The sequence below is a fragment of the Schistocerca piceifrons genome, chromosome 7, assembly GCF_021461385.2.
Source record: "Schistocerca piceifrons isolate TAMUIC-IGC-003096 chromosome 7, iqSchPice1.1, whole genome shotgun sequence".
Taxonomy (NCBI): domain Eukaryota; kingdom Metazoa; phylum Arthropoda; class Insecta; order Orthoptera; family Acrididae; genus Schistocerca; species Schistocerca piceifrons.
In genome coordinates this window covers 111,800,403-111,817,390 of record NC_060144.1, presented here as the reverse complement: position 1 = coordinate 111,817,390, position 16,988 = coordinate 111,800,403, and the positions used below count along the sequence as shown (strand labels likewise).

Here is a 16,988-nt window from a genome sequence, read left to right as displayed (position 1 = left end):
AGGCAACAGCAGAGGAAAAGCAGTTCTCGATAAATACTGGACAATGTGGCCCACAAGACACTGTGAACTCTTTTATCAAAACATAAATCCAAGAATCTTAAAAAATTTTCTGTTACTCTGTCCACAACGTTCGTTTCTTCAAAATAGTTTCATTACCATATCAATGTAACATTAACAGGTGTGAACAAAAAGTACATACAGAATTTAAACAAACCTGCTTAATTTGTTGTACAAAAAAAAATCCCAAATCTGCATCATCAGTGTACTTTTCTATGAAGCATCAGTAAACTTGAAACTCTGACAATAAATTTGCTGTCTTATTGAAACCATTGGTTTAATCCCTAACAAACTTTCAGAGATTGTGGAGCCTAATGTGAAAAAAAGAAGTAAATAAATATAAAAGGTAGTTAACAACACCAGAGCTAACGTTTTCGGTATCACAATTAATTTTTTTTTCACAATAGACGAATGTCAAACTACAGAACGCTGTTACTAACTTTATTATCATATGTACAAAGTTTTTATACATAGATATGTACAGATTCTTTCATTTTCTTGTCACTGGGAAATGAAAGGTAGTTTGAAACAACTTTTATTATTTGTAAGAAGTAACTTTTCAGTATAAGAAAGTAAATGTTATTGCTATGAAATAGGTTATCTATGATTCTGATATTCAGCAGAATGCGACGAAAGCTGGAAATAGAAAAAGTGGAATAGAAATATATATGGAATTTGCTTATGGATGATGAAATTTTAAGGAGGAGAAGAGGATGATAGAGATTTTACGTTATTTAGCACTTATTGCTGGGTCGAACATTTCTAATGTGAAGTGGTCCTTCCTTTCGAAATAAAATAAGACATTTGCTTGTTCCTTCTACACAAGCAGTACAAAATTGTGTCCATTCTTTCTTCAGGCACACTTTAATGTCTCACAAAAGTTCGTTATATCACAGTGTCAGAGCTTGACACTGAATATCACAGATTTACTCCGAAGCATCAGAGCAGGCTGTCCTTGATTCATACCTAAGCACAGAGTTGTAATGAAAATAACAATTTTAAGTCGTCCTTTCCCTCGTCACGTTCGTGGAACATGTAGAGCTACACAAACATACAGTTCACTTATGAAACACTCCCACATCCTCCAGCAAACAGTCCACAATTGTCACTTTTTCACTTTTTATATTATTGCGGTGATGAGTAAACTTGCCGATCAGATCAGATCAGCTCTCGCTGGAGACTGCGCCGCCCTCTATCACTGGGAGTTACCTCACCAGCGGACTCCTCGGATATATCTCATTTGTGTGCAGGTTCTGATTACTGTCATTCTGCCCCGTGATACATTGCTGTGGATAAAAGATGAAATTTGTGGTTAAAAATACATGTAATTCAAAACACACAAATGTCATCAGTTATCACTGATCATAATGGTCTTGTTATACACCAACATCATGTTACACAAGCAAAATAAATAAACAAAAATTCTTCAAAACAACCAGTAAAGGTAAAAAATAAAATATATAATTGATTTGTGCAGTGAAAGAAGACCTGGAAGAATCAGAAATAACAAAATTTGATGAATCACGGAGAAAACACCAGAGTGAGCTGCAAAGTAATGTCCCATAATTTTTATGTGTAAACTCTTCAGGCTTTTTAAATAAAACAATGTTTATTGACATTCTACATCCTTATTCTTCCTGTCTACGTAATTATTTCTGACCGTAGCTACCCTAGCGCGAACATACTTCTCACAACCAGATACCGATTCATTGGTACCGTGACTTTAGAATGTTTGGCTTTCTTAACGGAGCCACAACTTCGCCTCCGTTTGCACCGTCTCATAACTATCAAAGCGAAGTCCTCGAATGGCGTCTTTGAGTTTTGAAAATAAAAGAAAATCCTGCTTTGAGCCAAGGGGTTCGCTGTTTATTGTGGAACGTAACCCAAGCCCCATGGATGTGAATTTTTTGAGCAGCTGCATATATCTGAACTGTCAGTGCATGATATTTATGGTGATGTGGAAATTATGTAACCATGATACTATAAAAGTCGAAGTTTGTCTCTGTTTGTAGTGAAATAAACCACACCTGGAACGGTAACTCAAAACGTAAAGAAGTGTACTGCTCAGAACCTGCTCCAAGACTGTATTACACCGTGCTTTGATTTTATATACGTTAGGCATTCAGTAATCGATCAATATGATATTTGGGTAGTGCCGAAGGGAGTCCTGGTGACTTTAATACTCATTAAGAGCAGTACTTATTGATGTTTTATCGTTCACCACACAGTTTTCAGGGCTACTGTTCGACTTTTTCCCTAACCTCACCTACTCACCAAAGCGTTGTGCACCATTGTCTTTGTGTTTATGAAATTATGCTTCGTCTCATCTAGTCATGTGGTGTCTTCTGGCAATAAACATGTGAGACATTTTTGGCTGTCGGCACTGGCAGTCTGAGAGACGACGACGACCGTTTCCTTTTTCAAGGGAATTCATTTCGACGTTTCGCTCTTAGGAAAAGGTGAAACTTTTCTTTAAGGTCATCATCATTAAGGTGTTATGCGTTCAGTTCAGTCGCCACGAGATTTCCTTATGAAAATGTATAATAATCACAGATCTCATTATTTGATGAATAGCACATCAATCGTGTGTTAAGCACTTCACTTTGATGCAATTACAGGCACTCACGGTTGTGGTATATTATTGGAGCCAGTGTTTTGATCTAGTACGGTGTCACAAATTCTGAATTAGTATTTTTGTTGGAAGAAAAGTTGAGTTTAGGACACTTGGGAAGTAGAATAATTCCATTTGACCTTCACCTACCCATACGGAATTTGGCAATGACGCTACCACATTTTGTCTTGTCGAATATCCAAGGAGAAATAAATTTTTAGATTTTTGAGAGTTTGTGAGACGCAAGCGAATCGTAGAATTCAAGTTAGATTTCACGATAAAAGCAAATGCACTGATCACCGTTAGTTATTCGTTGCGACGATTCAAAGGGCAGTGAGTCAGCGCCGCTCACTTCAACAACAAGTAAATACTTTGAATTGCTTAAGAAGTTAATTTTTTCATGACCAACTCTGCTTCATGTATTTGAAGGTTCGCAGCAATCTCTCCATTTCCAACATAAACTATATTCATCTCCATACTCCTCGAGCTGTAATTTATCTGTCTGCTTTGTTTCACTTATCGCCTCAGTGACGACGTTAAAACATTGCGTTCCCAAGTCGCATATTACTATACATGTCTGCGGTCGATAACTTGAGTTACTGTCTACCAGAACGTTTATGCTGTAAGTACAGTAGAGTAATCTTATCTGATTTAATCGGCAACATGCTGTGACATATCGACTTTGCCATCCTGTCGGACGGTATATGGGTTGAATATATTCATGGGTCAGTCTTTTTACCCTCTTCTTGTTCAGGATGGTAGTGTGGCTTCTAAACATGCCTCTCAGGAAGACCCATCCCACGAATTAACAGCAAGATGACGATCATAAATTAATTCCCTAACACGCAAGTCTTCCACTAACTGCTCCCATCGCTATACAATGTGTTCGGAAATTCCCGTTGCAAACATCTAGGACGTGTAGAAAAGAGTGAGTAGATAATATTTTGAATTGGAACCCATGTCGGAAAACGTAGCGTTTCCGTGCTACAACCATTTGAAAACATGTTGCTAACGCTTCTTCTTTTACAAGTAACTGATCAGGCTTGACCAAGTACACCGCTTGTGTTACAGATCCACTCATTAACAGCCAAAGACATAGCTTGTGTACTCGTTGACGATTTCTCTTGAATGTGATGCAAAACGCCCTCTTGAAATTCGAGTGTGCAGCGTCTCCTTGGAGCATGTTGATGCTGAAGGTACCAATCTAGAAACCATTACGTAACATTAACAATTTCTTCTTTATCAAATCCAAATGATTGTAACTGAATACAAATTACCTATTACATATGAGTTGGTGAAATAAATAATGAAACTGTTCTGAATCGAAATGAGGAGAGAGTTAATTAATGACATAATATGAGTAAAAGAATGAGTAGGTTGACAGGTGTGACGGTACAAACCCCGTTACTAGATGGATAGGTATAGTATGCAAGGATTACTTTGTGGAGAGCGAGCGCGTGACATGGTGCGTGATTCGCGGAAGCGCGTGGCGCGCCTGTGCGAGATTGCAACGGTCGGTGTGATGTCTCTGCTGCCGGGCGGCCACGTGGCCCGCATCTTGGGGCATCGTTTGGTTTTTCGCGCATTACGCCAAAACTATGTAACTTACGGTGAAGAGCAATGTGGCAGTGGATTGTGGTCAGCAATATGCACCTTGTGAAAGATCGATCTTTATTTCAAGTCAGGAGACGCAACAGTTATAGTAACCTCAAAATCGGTTAACATCAGGAATACTGAAAGATTAATGAAAGTAGTAAATAACAACTTTCAGGGATGAGCGAGCACTCATTAAAAACGTTTCGTCATAGCGGATCGTGTGCCGTAGTCATATGTTAAGAGCCATAAATAATTAAGCCCATCAAGAGCAATAAACAAAGTTTGAGGGAAAATTGTTTATAAAAATCAGTAGAAAATTCATGACGTAAAAGAACGGCACTATATAATATTTTGGGTGGCATCACACGTATTTTAAACTAGTTAAGTTATACTATACACTTAACTAGCAATAGTTTTCATTGTTTGCAAATTATTATTAACATTATCGACAATAATTAATTAATTATTATAGATATGAAGATTTTGAGCAGCGCAATGTGTAGATCGCTATAGATTACGTCTAAAAACGGTGCTATATGCACTTCTGTGTTAAAATTTTGTAGCACAGATGTCAACAAACAAATGTGCGCTAAGTGGTGAAATTTTACAGAAACTAAAACTTGATTTATGGAGAGATAGAATAATCACAGAAATTAATGTAACATAGTAAATAAGATGTACTTTTTACCGATGGTGTACTTATTTCTGCCGAGGGATGTATGTATCAAAATATTTAACCTTAACTGGTGAGATTGGTACTTGCATAACCAGGCCTTAGACATCCGAGCTTATGTAAGCGAGCGGCCATCTTGGCCAGGGGTCATTCGTTGGTCAGTCGTTCCGGAGGGGTGGGTGGCGAGCGAAACCCCACTTGAGGGTGGCCGATGTAGTCGTTGGAGAATTCTTTTTCGCGCCGATTTATTTCGACAAAGAGTATTGTTTAATAGTGCAAGTTTGCAAGCATATATTTGGTGAACTGGAAGGGCTACGATTATTTGTGTGAGTGCGAATTACGAATCGTCGTAAGTGAGCATGTGGCGATCTGTGATTTCGCGCCAAAACTGTTAGAGCAAATAGGACAGTGGGACTTGTGGTTCTGTTCGAACTGATAGAGTAATTTTCGTTTATAGCAGCCTGCATTACTGCTATTGAAGACTCGGAGTGAAATTGTTATTAAAGTAAAACTGTAAACCGTCTCACCAGTGAAATTTCATAAATAGTGACTGAACAGTGTCGTGAAAAACTGATTTTGCTATAATAATGGTCTAATTTTTGTTCCCTAGCATAAACTGTACTCATGAATATTAATTCAAAAACTATAACTAATACACGGGTTTGAAACAGTGTTACACTAATGCACCAAGTGTGGAAACCATCCCCTCAGACTTACGTGAGAGCCAAAATTTGCAATAACATTTCTTTAACGAACATTTTGTATATGCACATTCGTGTGAACTCTGCAACCGCACTTATTTACCGCCCCGTCGCACAGGAACTTCATGAGGTATAAAGTTACAGTTTGTTACTGGAGGTGAGTCGTAAGTAAGTACTGTAAAGACAGGTCTAGGCTGCACAAAAATAAAGAGGGTGACTCATCAGATATGATGAGTCGTGTACAGGGTGGACTAGCACAGAGAACGTAAACAAAGAAGTCTTGGTGCTGAAGGCCACAAGAACAACGACTCTGGTGGAGCTGAGCGATGCAACGTACCGCTTGCTTGCGCTCCCAGGACTTCATGGCGGTCTTGTACTTCTCGAACTCGTGGCACCAGTCGGAGTAGATCTTCTGGTAGTCGTGCGACTTTCCGGGCGGCGAGCAGCGGTGGGTGTCGACGGTGACGTTGTAGGAGCAGAGCAGCGCCCCGCCCAGCCAGCAGTCGTAGCGGCCCGCGTCCGCCTCCGTCACCGCGATGATCACCAGGCCGTGCTCCGACGTCTCGATGTACTTCTCGGGCCTGCGGCACACACAGTACCTTCGCGTCACTTCAGCTCGCAGGAGCCTGTGGCCTTATAACTCCCTGTGGGTGTCAGGTTTCTCAGACACTACAACAAGTTGTAGGATAAAACTTCCTGGCAGGTTAAAACTGTGTGCCGGACCGAGACTCGAGCTCGGGACCGTAGACTTCGCGAGCAAGTGCTCTACCAACTGAGCTACCCAATCACGACTCACGCCCCGTCCTCACAGCTTTGCTTCCGCCAGTACCTGGTCTCCTGCTTTACAAACTTCAAGAAGTTCTCCTGCAAACTTTGAAGAACTAGCACTCCTGGAAGAAAGGATATAGGGCACTTGCCCGCGAAAGGCGAAGGCCCCGAGTTCGATTCTCGGTCCGGCACACAGTTTTTATCTGCGAGGAAGTTTCGTAGAAGAATGTAAGTTAATTCAGATGAGTTGGAAAAACAACCCTGTACTATTCGAATACAGTACTATTAGTTGTGTGCCGCTTGGCACGGTCACGTCATACGATCTAGGCGTAATGCTGCAAACGATATCAAGTGGAATGAGCACGTGATGTTGGTTATAGCGAAGACTAATGGTCGATTTAGGATTAATTTGGAGAATTCTAGTGTACCTTGTCTAGAAAGGAGACCACATATGAACATTAGTGTCACCCATTCGTGAGTACCGTTCGGGTATTTCGGATCCCCATCTGGTCTGATTATAGGAAGAGATCTAACCAATTCAGAGGCGTCTTCTACATAAGTTATCGATAGGTTCAAACTGCCCATAAGTATTATGGAAATGCTCCGTGAACTTAAATAGGAATCCCTGGTGGGAAGACAACGTTCTTTCCTTGAATCATTACTGAGAAAATGAATCTGCAGTTCCGAGTGACATTAGAAAGATTATACTGTCGCCAACGTATATTTCACGAAGGACCGTGAAGACAAGAGAAGAGAAATTAGGTCGCGTATGGATGCATACAGACAATCGTTTTTCCCTCGCTCCACTTGTGAGTAGAATAGGAAGGGAAGACTGGCAGTGATACAACGTACCCTCCGCCATGCACCGAATGGTGGCTTACGGAATATTTATGTAGATGTACCTGCAGATACTACAATGTCTAAAATGCACTCGATTTCTATAATTCGCATTTCCACTTAGTTTATCACAGTCCTCTTCAGTGAGTTCATGTGTAATATAGGGAGATTATAATCTGACTTCCCGACGACAGTGGGACCATTGAAAATGGAGTAATGGAGAACAGTTTCAGACATAGAGAAAAAGAAAAGCTAAAACTATGCCCATTGCGAACGGCAAGTGGTCATATTTCCTTGCACTAATTTAGAATATCTCAGGAAATCTTAAATCTAAATATAGCTCCAGTGCCTTTACAACTGAGCAACTTCGCTCGATGTATCATACAAACTATACTCTTCATTTACGCCACAACAGGGGAATGGATACATCAGTACCTGCATTGTTAGAGGCATGGGTTCAAGAATAGGTGATGGTATTTGAAATTTGAAATGCAAATGCAGACAAATGAAAGAAATCTCACGCAGTCAGCTTCGATGCCTGATACGGGCTCAGAAACTATCCACTGCTTTTGTTGTACAGGGTGAAGCCCAAATCCAGCGGAAAATTTTCGGAACTTTTTCAGAGATTCATTCTGAGGATTTTGGTATATAGTTCACGTGGTCTCCGGTGCATCGTTACTGAGCAGTAATGTAATTATGATCTACGCAGTAACCCCACTTACGTTCGCTTCGGTGGAAATACCTTCATAACAGCGAAAGATCCTGTGAAATGCAGTCATCAAAACGTACACCACAAAACACGGACTCTGCAAAAGCCCTCAGATGAAATACATACTCTGTGATGTCGCTGCAGGAATAGCTCGTCATAGTGTCGTAGTCATGTTCTTCCACTGCATTCACTGAACCGATACATGATATGCATATTGTCCAATTCTTCATCAGTAAACGAATCCGGCCCGTTGTGTATCAATGTAAACGTGTAACTAATACTGCTGGAAACAAAAACCCAGGACAGAACCGAGCAGTACCGAAAGCAAACCAGAGCACTGAGAGGAAGGTGGCGTTACTGTCGTCGGCACCAGGTACCGTGTGTGAATGAAACAAATAAGAGATACAGCATACGCGGTCGGCATCTGCGGTACCATTTGCTGAGTACCACAAACATTTTTCAATCAAATACGGGAAAAAGACAAATGGAGGTAAGAAATCAAATGAAATACAATTAGTTTGTAATGATCCACCGGTGAAGATGTGTCCCTGAGAACTTCCTAATCTTTTCCGGTGAAGTTCAAATTCACCCTACATTAAAGGACGGATGACGTTGTTTAAAATACAAAATATAAAGCTTTTGCGCTTTAGTTTTTCTTGTGGTTCCTTAGCAGAACGTATACGAACAGCTGAAAAAAATCTGTTTCCTTTTACCGGGTGTTCCATCTGAAGTTTCGGATGAGATTATTTCGAAAACTACAAATCGGGTGAAAATAGTGCGTAATACAAGTTCGTAAGCTCAAAGAAGGACATGAAATGACGCTACACGTGACCCCAGCCACCATCCCCTTGGATGGCAGGGGGACAACTTTTAAATCTTAAATGGAAACACCCATTTGTTATAGCAGATTCGGGTTCTCCATAAGATAGTAGTCAATTTTTGTCTGAAAAATTTTTTAAACCATTGACAGATGGCGCTGAAATCGAGAAAACCTCAAGTTGGGGAAGAACTCCGATTTATTTAGAATGATCCGAGAAAGTTGCATCAAATAGATATAAAATGCGCACCAATTCTTCCATTCATTTTCAATCATTTTCAAGATAATCTCATCCGAAACTTCAGATGGGCCACCCTGTATGTATCATATTTCCACGCATGTCTTCCCCCGTGTAACTTACTTTTTTTTTCAAGTGCAATATAGGGAGGTAAATATCCATCGCCCTGGCGACAAGGAGGCCTTTAAAGACAGCGTAATATCTGAAATACGGCTAGGGGAAAGAGGGAAGGAAAGGGAGAGAGAGAGAGAGAGAGAGAGAGAGAGAGAGAGAGAGAGAGAGAGAGAGAGAGAGAGAGAGAGATGAGGGGGGAGAAGGGGGAGAGAGATACAGTCCACGTCGAAAAAGCACGTGTGCTGGTGTTTTCATAAATCGATACTCAAAAATTACGATAAACCCAAACTTGGATATAAACCCGCCTCACTGGAGGTAGTATGGGGTCTACAGAGGATGGGTGTCAAGAAAAAGTGGGGATTATTGAAATATGTGATGCAGTGGCAGACAAAGACGGAACTTTCAAACAATCAGCTTGCCATCTCTGGCATTCAATTTCCTTACTTGAATAATACAGAGTTGTTGATAAGTACCCAGGGATTTCAGAACTGCGTGGAAATTACAAGAGACACACACCAATCAGATGTATCAGTGGACAGAATATCTCCCTAAGTTTTTAAATTAGTATGAGCACCGTCTGTGACGCAGACTGTGGTGTCACCGCCAGACACCACACTTGCTAGGTGGTAGCCTTTAAATCGGCCGCGGTCCGTTAGTATACGTCGGACCCGCGTGTCGCCACTATCAGTGATTGCAGACCGAGCGCCGCCACACGGCAGGTCTAGAGAGACTTCCTAGCACTCGCCCCAGTTGTACAGCCGACTTTGCTAGCGATGGTCCACTGACAAATTACGCTCCATTTGCCGAGACGATGGTTAGCATAGCCTTCAGCTACGTCATTTGCTACGACCTAGCAAGGCGCCATTATCAATTGCTATTTATCTTGTGATGCATGTACCGTCAGACCGATGTTCACCAATTATGGATTAAAGTTAAGTATTCAAGAAGCTACGTACTTTACTTGCTAGTCTCAATTACTTTACCTGTTCCAGACCTCACGCCAGCCTGCGTGAGCTTAAACGCGTGCCTTTCGGCTTCCTCTCATAGTGGCTTGGCTGTCTTGCCAAGTCACAACACAGACAAAGTCAGTCAAGGCGGGAGAGCACGTGGGTGAAATTCCGCCCAGTAAAGCGCAAAGACAGCGGCCCGCTTTGGAAATCTGTTCGTTGGGTTCCATGCCTGCAGGCGCAATCCAACTCGTTGAGACCATTCGGAGCAGCTGATTTATCATATGTTCTGGCACACCGGTCCCTTGTCGCGCGCTCTGCAACTTTACCACGGGGCTTATTACATACCGAAACTTGGAAAAGTGTCCTATACATTTGATGAGCGACATGTTTTCTATTTGTCTTGTAGTTTTCGCGCATTCGTCTTCTGAATCCTCGGAGGAAATTACGATAATCTTGCGTACAGAGGATTAGAGGAGTTTTCGAGGTTACGTAAACTACCCGGTTGCTACATGATGATGGGTCTAACCGGCCAAACCCACTTAATAATAAAGACCGGTGGAAAAAAAGCACTGTTTCTTTGCTTCTCAACCATAAACAGAACAAAAACTTTTAGATCTGTTAGATGAATTTCAGTTTTGCTTTACGAAAGATAAGGAATCACAGATGCAGTTACAAATGATAACAGAAATAACATTTCGGAAAACTCAAGACATCTCACAGGGCTGGCTGAACTACGAAAGGCGTTTAACAAAGGGAAGTGGTACAAAATGTTTGAATTCCTCATGAACATATGTAAAAGCTACAGGGAAAGACGGGTAATGCACTACAGTCTGGGCAGCAACCAAGAAGGAAGAACAAAATACGGAAGACCATGCTAGAACTGATAGCGTCTCACTGTGTTGGCAGTTGTGCTCTACCTTGGATTACCATCGCTGGCGGGTATGGCGGCGGGCTGGAGAGAGCTCCCATTCTTCCAGTGCTTTGGAGAGGCCCAGCGCTGCTACTCCTGGAGCTGTGGTACCGCGTTGACATTTGTCAATACGACAAAGCTCGCTCACACACGGCACAAGTGTCTAAGATCTTTCTGTGATGCTGAGGTACACACAAGACACCAAGTTCCCCAGATCTGCCCCGATAGAACACGTATGAGATCAGCTCGGACGGCAGCTGTTTCACAGTGTCAGTATCCACGATATCAGGAACCAGTTACAACAGTCGTGGACCAGCTTGACTGACAAGAAGCTAAGATAGTGTTTTGTTACCCTTCCCACTTAAATCAGTGTATGCATGCAGGCGAGATGAGTTACGTCATCTTGATAAGTGGACAAATACTACTTTGTTTTTGTAAGTTTCACTCGATGTTGAAATTAGAGCAACAAAAACTTCACATACACTCTCAATCTATAAAGATCCGTTTCGGTTCCTCGTCCCTTTAAGGATGCTTTTTTTTTCAGGCGGTATATGTCATGTGCCTCATTTGTTGTGGCCATCCTGTACAAAACAATGAACAGTGATCCTTAGGAACATATGTATCAAAGCTACCGCATTCCACTAAAACAGTTCTTAGCCATTCACTCAAATAATTTCTATTCCGCATTTCAAAGAGTGCCGGAGGCCAACGGAATGTTTGTGAACACAATTCAGGACTATTACAATGGTCTAAATATTTCCTGAATTTCTTACCCATGTTTGTTAGCACTTTCATCACCAAGTACGAGTATCCTCCTAGCTTAAGACCTCATTATTATTTGTTACATCTTTCAATCCTTATTTACCCCATACTTAATACATATTTCGCATCTTCTAACGCCAGCCTACTTGTTTCCTTATGCCTTACTAGATAAGGAAACGTCGAGATAGGTGACAAACTGAAACTGATGCTGTACACGAATTTGATACGAGTTGGGTTCATATCTTAGTCTGAAGGTCTACGTTTTTTTAGGCTATGTTCAGGCAACTAGCGCCCGGATTCTGATAAATTTAGTGCGGAATGTTGTGCTCCATTTAGTCTACTTAGCCCGGTATTCAAGGCTCCCATCGAGCAGCGAAAGTAGACTACGCAGCTGAGGCCGCGAGTCCGTTTCCCATGCACCATCACGTCGATGTGGAAATCCTTGGAGAGCTGTTGGCTTTTTTCGTATCAGATACGGCTTTCATAACTTCTTGACATTATATTACATCGTGTTTTGAAATTGATAATTATAAAATATTAAGTTTTAAGAAGAGAATAAAAAGAAGACAGGAAATACACTCCTGGAAATGGAAAAAAGAACACATTGACACCGGTGTGTCAGACCCACCATACTTGCTCCGGACACTGCGAGAGGGCTGTACAAGCAATGATCACACGCACGGCACAGCGGACACACCAGGAACCGCGGTGTTGGCCGTCGAATGGCGCTAGCTGCGCAGCATTTGTGCACCGCCGCCGTCAGTGTCAGCCAGTTTGCCGTGGCATACGGAGCTCCATCGCAGTCTTTAACACTGGTAGCACGCCGCGACAGCGTGGACGTGAACCGTATGTGCAGTTGACGGACTTTGAGCGAGGACGTATAGTGGGCATGCGGGAGGCCGGGTGGACGTTCCGCTGAATTGCTCAACACGTGGGGCGTGAGGTCTCCACAGTACATCGATGTTGTCGCCAGTGGTCGGCGGAAGGTGCACGTGCCCGTCGACCTGGGACCGGACCGCAGCGCCGCACGGATGCACGCCAAGACCGTAGGATCCTACGCAGTGCCGTAGGGGACCGCACCGCCACTTCCCAGCAAATTAGGGACACTGTTGCTCCTGGGGTATCGGCGAGGACCATTCGCAACCGTCTCCATGAAGCTGGGCTACGGTCCCGCACACCATTAGGCCGTCTTCCGCTCACGCCCCAACATCGTGCAGCCCGCCTCCAGTGGTGTCGCGACAGGCGTGAATGGAGGGACGAATGGAGACGTGTCGTCTTCAGCGATGAGAGTCGCTTCTGCCTTTGTGCCAATGATGGTCGTATGCGTGTTTGGCGCCGTGCAGGTGAGCGCCACAATCAGGACTGCATACGACCGAGGCACACAGGGCCAACACCCGGCATCATGGTGTGGGGAGCGATCTCCTACACTGGCCGTACACCACTGGTGATCGTCGAGGGGACACTGAATAGTGCACGGTACATCCAAACCGTCATCGAACCCATCGTTCTACCATTCCTAGACCGGCAAGGGAACTTGCTGTTCCAACAGGACAATGCACGTCCGCATGTATCCCGTGCCACCCAACGTGCTCTAGAAGGTGTAAGTCAACTACCCTGGCCAGCAAGATCTCCGGATCTGTCCCCCATTGAGCATGTTTGGGACTGGATGAAGCGTCGTCTCACGCGGTCTGCACGTCCAGCACGAACGCTGGTCCAACTGAGGCGCCAGGTGGAAATGGCATGGCAAGCCGTTCCACAGGACTGCATCCAGCATCTCTACAATCGTCTCCATGGGAGAATAGCAGCCTGCATTGCTGCGAAAGGTGGATATACACTGTACTAGTGCCGACATTGTGCATGCTCTGTTGCCTGTGTCTATGTGCCTGTGGTTCTGTCAGTGTGATCATGTGATGTATCTGACCCCAGGAATGTGTCAATAAAGTTTTCCCTTCCTGGGACAATGAATTCACGGTGTTCTTATTTCAATTTCCAGGAGTGTATTAGTGTTGGAGATAGTTGTGCCTTCTCGGCGCTGCTCAGGGAAGCTGTCTCCGAATGTACGAGTATCGTCGAAACCGACGTCCGCGGGCAGTCCATCCCGTTGTTAGTTTAAGAAGCGAGATAATTCGCGTCTCGGATGTCACGAGTCGATTCTTCTTTCGCGTAACTGTTCGAATATCTAAGACCTTTTAGGGACTTTTATGCTATATGTGCGTTAGTCACCTAGATTACTTGTGTTACAGTTTACAGTCTCATTACAGTTTTAACGTGGCACCTGGTACAAAAATCGATCAAAATCTGGCCTACTTAATCTACTGACAAGTTTCTATTCCACTTTATCAGTGTGTTACTAATTCTGCATTTAGTGTCGTTTATTTTGTGTGCTGAGTTTTATATTTTCCTTGTCGTTATGTGTGTGTTAATTAGCTAGAGTAATCGTGTTGTATTTTTTCTACGCTACTTTAATCTACAGGTCTAAATATACGTTGTACGTGGTACCTGGTAAAATATCCGGCCACGAACTAACCTATTTAGCTATTAACAGCTTTCTAATATAATTTGTATGTGTACTACTATTTTATCTTTTACTGTCGTGTGTGTGTGTTACGTGCATTTTGTACTTCGTTGGTCTCACCGTTGATGTTAGTGTAAGAGGGGTCTCATGTGCTGGAGTCTTTAGCTGAACTAACCCATTCGTTTCACTCTCATCTAACTCGCTGCCGAAAATGTCTCATTTGTTTACCGACAGCGTGTTCAATTTTGGAGATCTGATCTGGGTGTTTAACATATGCTGAAAAGTAATGCCTCCGAGTTCTTGAGGTGAAAACTCGTAAAGTTTTTTTTGTTTTTTTTTCAGGACGCCATGCGCTGTTGCCATTTTTCCGGAGTGCACTGAGCCTCGTGACGCCAGTTGAGGAGCTACTCGCGTCCTCCTCTGAGGATGACACGGCGGTCGGGTGGTCCCGGTAGGTCACTTGTGGCCTGAAGACGAAGAGAGTGTTTTTTTTTTTAAAAAAAGGGAAGTTTATTACCATTCTACATCTTTATTCTACATGTCAACATATTTTTTCTCAACATAGTCATCCTAGCATTGGACACATTCCTCCCATTCCCCCAACGAGAAGCCAGTTTGTTCATACTGTCATTTTCGGAAGTCTGACCTTATTGGCGCAACCACAACCTCACTTCTGTTTGCAGCACTTCATCACTATCTGAGTCCTCTGAAATGTTCTTCATGTTCTGAAAAGAGATGAAAATCGGATGGGGCCAAGTCGGGGCTGAATGAAGGATGATCAACACTAGTGAACCCAAGACGTCGGATGCTGTACATTTCGCAGCGCTCGTTGTGTGCTCTGCATTGTCATGCTGAAATTGAGAGTGCTCCATGTGTGAACGAACATTTTCTGCGCTTGGACACTCGGTTACAGCAAGCTGTTCGTGACGCACCGACGTAGTTACATTACACGCCGCCACGTTACACGCTACAGTTCGGAGCGCTGTACCAGCAGAAGGCTGTTTCTTGCGTCAGCGTAGGGGAAAAACCGACTGAGTAAAACGCATGCAACTAGTAATACGCATGAAATGTAATACCTTAACCCAGGGGCGGGCAGGAATTCTGCACGTGTGCGGTGCACATGCACGTGTGCAGTTAACAGGTGTTCTGCGTGCACGCAGGGGCAAGCTGGCCACCCGCTTCTCTCCCCTCCCCACATACCGTCTCTCCGCTCCTTCCTCTGTAATGCGTTTTGTTTCCTGGCCTGCTTTATTGACTGAACGAATAAGGTTAGTAGGAGTGCTTGAAATTAATCATTGTTTGAACGAGTACCTATTACCTACGATATGTTTTATTTAATTATCACAGGTGGAGTTTACAACACGTTTAATGTCTGGAACAAAATTTCTACGTTCAGACAAACGCAAACAGTTACGTAAATTTTCATTACTGATGTTTGCTCTTAACCGAGACTTATTAATTTTCATAACAGAAAAAAATCTCTCACAAACGTATGTCGAGCCAAACACTGACATTATCTTCGCGGCTTCACGATGGAGACGTGGAAACTTTCTGTGGAAAGTTGTGATAAAAATCTATCGCACGTCTTGCCAAAAGGAACCTGTCTCTCAGACGAGAATTACGCTGTAGATCTATTAATTCCATTTGCAAACTGGGATGAATATCATCTACAGAAACAGCTGATTGTCTCGAGAACTATTCAAAACCTTGGGATAAGTAAGATATATCCCCAAATCGCTTGAGAAATTCCTCTTTTATTGTACTAAGAACGGCAACATACTGAAATTTATTATAATGTCGTTCAATATTAAACCTCCACTGACCAGCGAGAATACTGTCACATATTATACATTTCCAATTTTCACGTTTCTGCACAGAGAAAAAATGATTCTCCCATTCCTTTTTAAAAGATAGCAAATCTCCAATTCTCCGTTTCCTTGATTCACTTTGCATTTTCCGGTTATTGAAATAAAACGTTCACTCCGTAGTGGTCGCTTCGCTTCAACGTCCGCAGCTTAGCCTGGAACTACACTGCCGCAACCTGCCGGCTGTCGCCACTGCCCCGTTCAACGATTGCACGCGAGCAGCACACGTGCAGCGCTGTGTGCTCATGAGCCGCGTGCAACGTTTGCCCGCCCCTGCCTTAACCGGAACTGACAAGGGAACCTCCCCATCGCACCCCCCTCAGATTTAGTTATAAGTTGGCACAGTGGATAGGCCTTGATAAACTGAACACAGATCAATCGAGAAAACAGGAAGAAGTTGTGTGGAACTGCGAAAAAATAAGCAAAATATACAAACCGAGTAGCCCAGGGGCCATATATGAACATCATGGAGACCGGCAGCTCAGGAGCGTCGTGGTCCCGTGGTAGCGTGAGCAGCTGCAGAAGGAGAGGTCCTTGAATAAAGTCTTCCCTCGAGTGAAAATTTTACTTTATTTTTGCATAGTTATTATCTGTCCGTTCGTTCATTGACGTCTCTGTTCACTGTAATAAGTTTAGTGTCTGTGTTTTGCGACCGCATCGCAAAACCATGCGATTAGTAGACGAAAGGACGTGCCTCTCCAATGGGAACCGAAAACATTTGATCGCAAGGTCATAGGTCAACCGATTCCTCCACAGGAAAACACATCTGATATATTCTATACGACACTGGTGACGGCATGTGCGTCACATGACAGGAATGTGTTGTCGACCAACCTAACTTGTACACTTGGCGAATGGGTAAAAA

The 16,988-nt window shown here is 43.1% G+C and overlaps 1 protein-coding gene across 1 annotated transcript in view; it reads right to left on the bottom strand.

Moving 5' to 3' along the window:
- Positions 1-264: 264 nt before the first annotated feature.
- The window catches only part of LOC124805152 (semaphorin-2A-like), a 715,094-nt gene continuing 698,370 nt past the window's right edge, over positions 265-16,988 (bottom strand). The window contains exons 13-14 of the mRNA XM_047265622.1: positions 5,976-6,219; positions 265-1,343 (exon numbers count right to left, since the gene is read on the bottom strand). Coding sequence (XP_047121578.1) covers positions 1,263-1,343; positions 5,976-6,219 — 325 coding nt within the window. The 3' untranslated portion in view covers positions 265-1,262. The remainder of the gene's footprint in view (positions 1,344-5,975; positions 6,220-16,988) is intronic.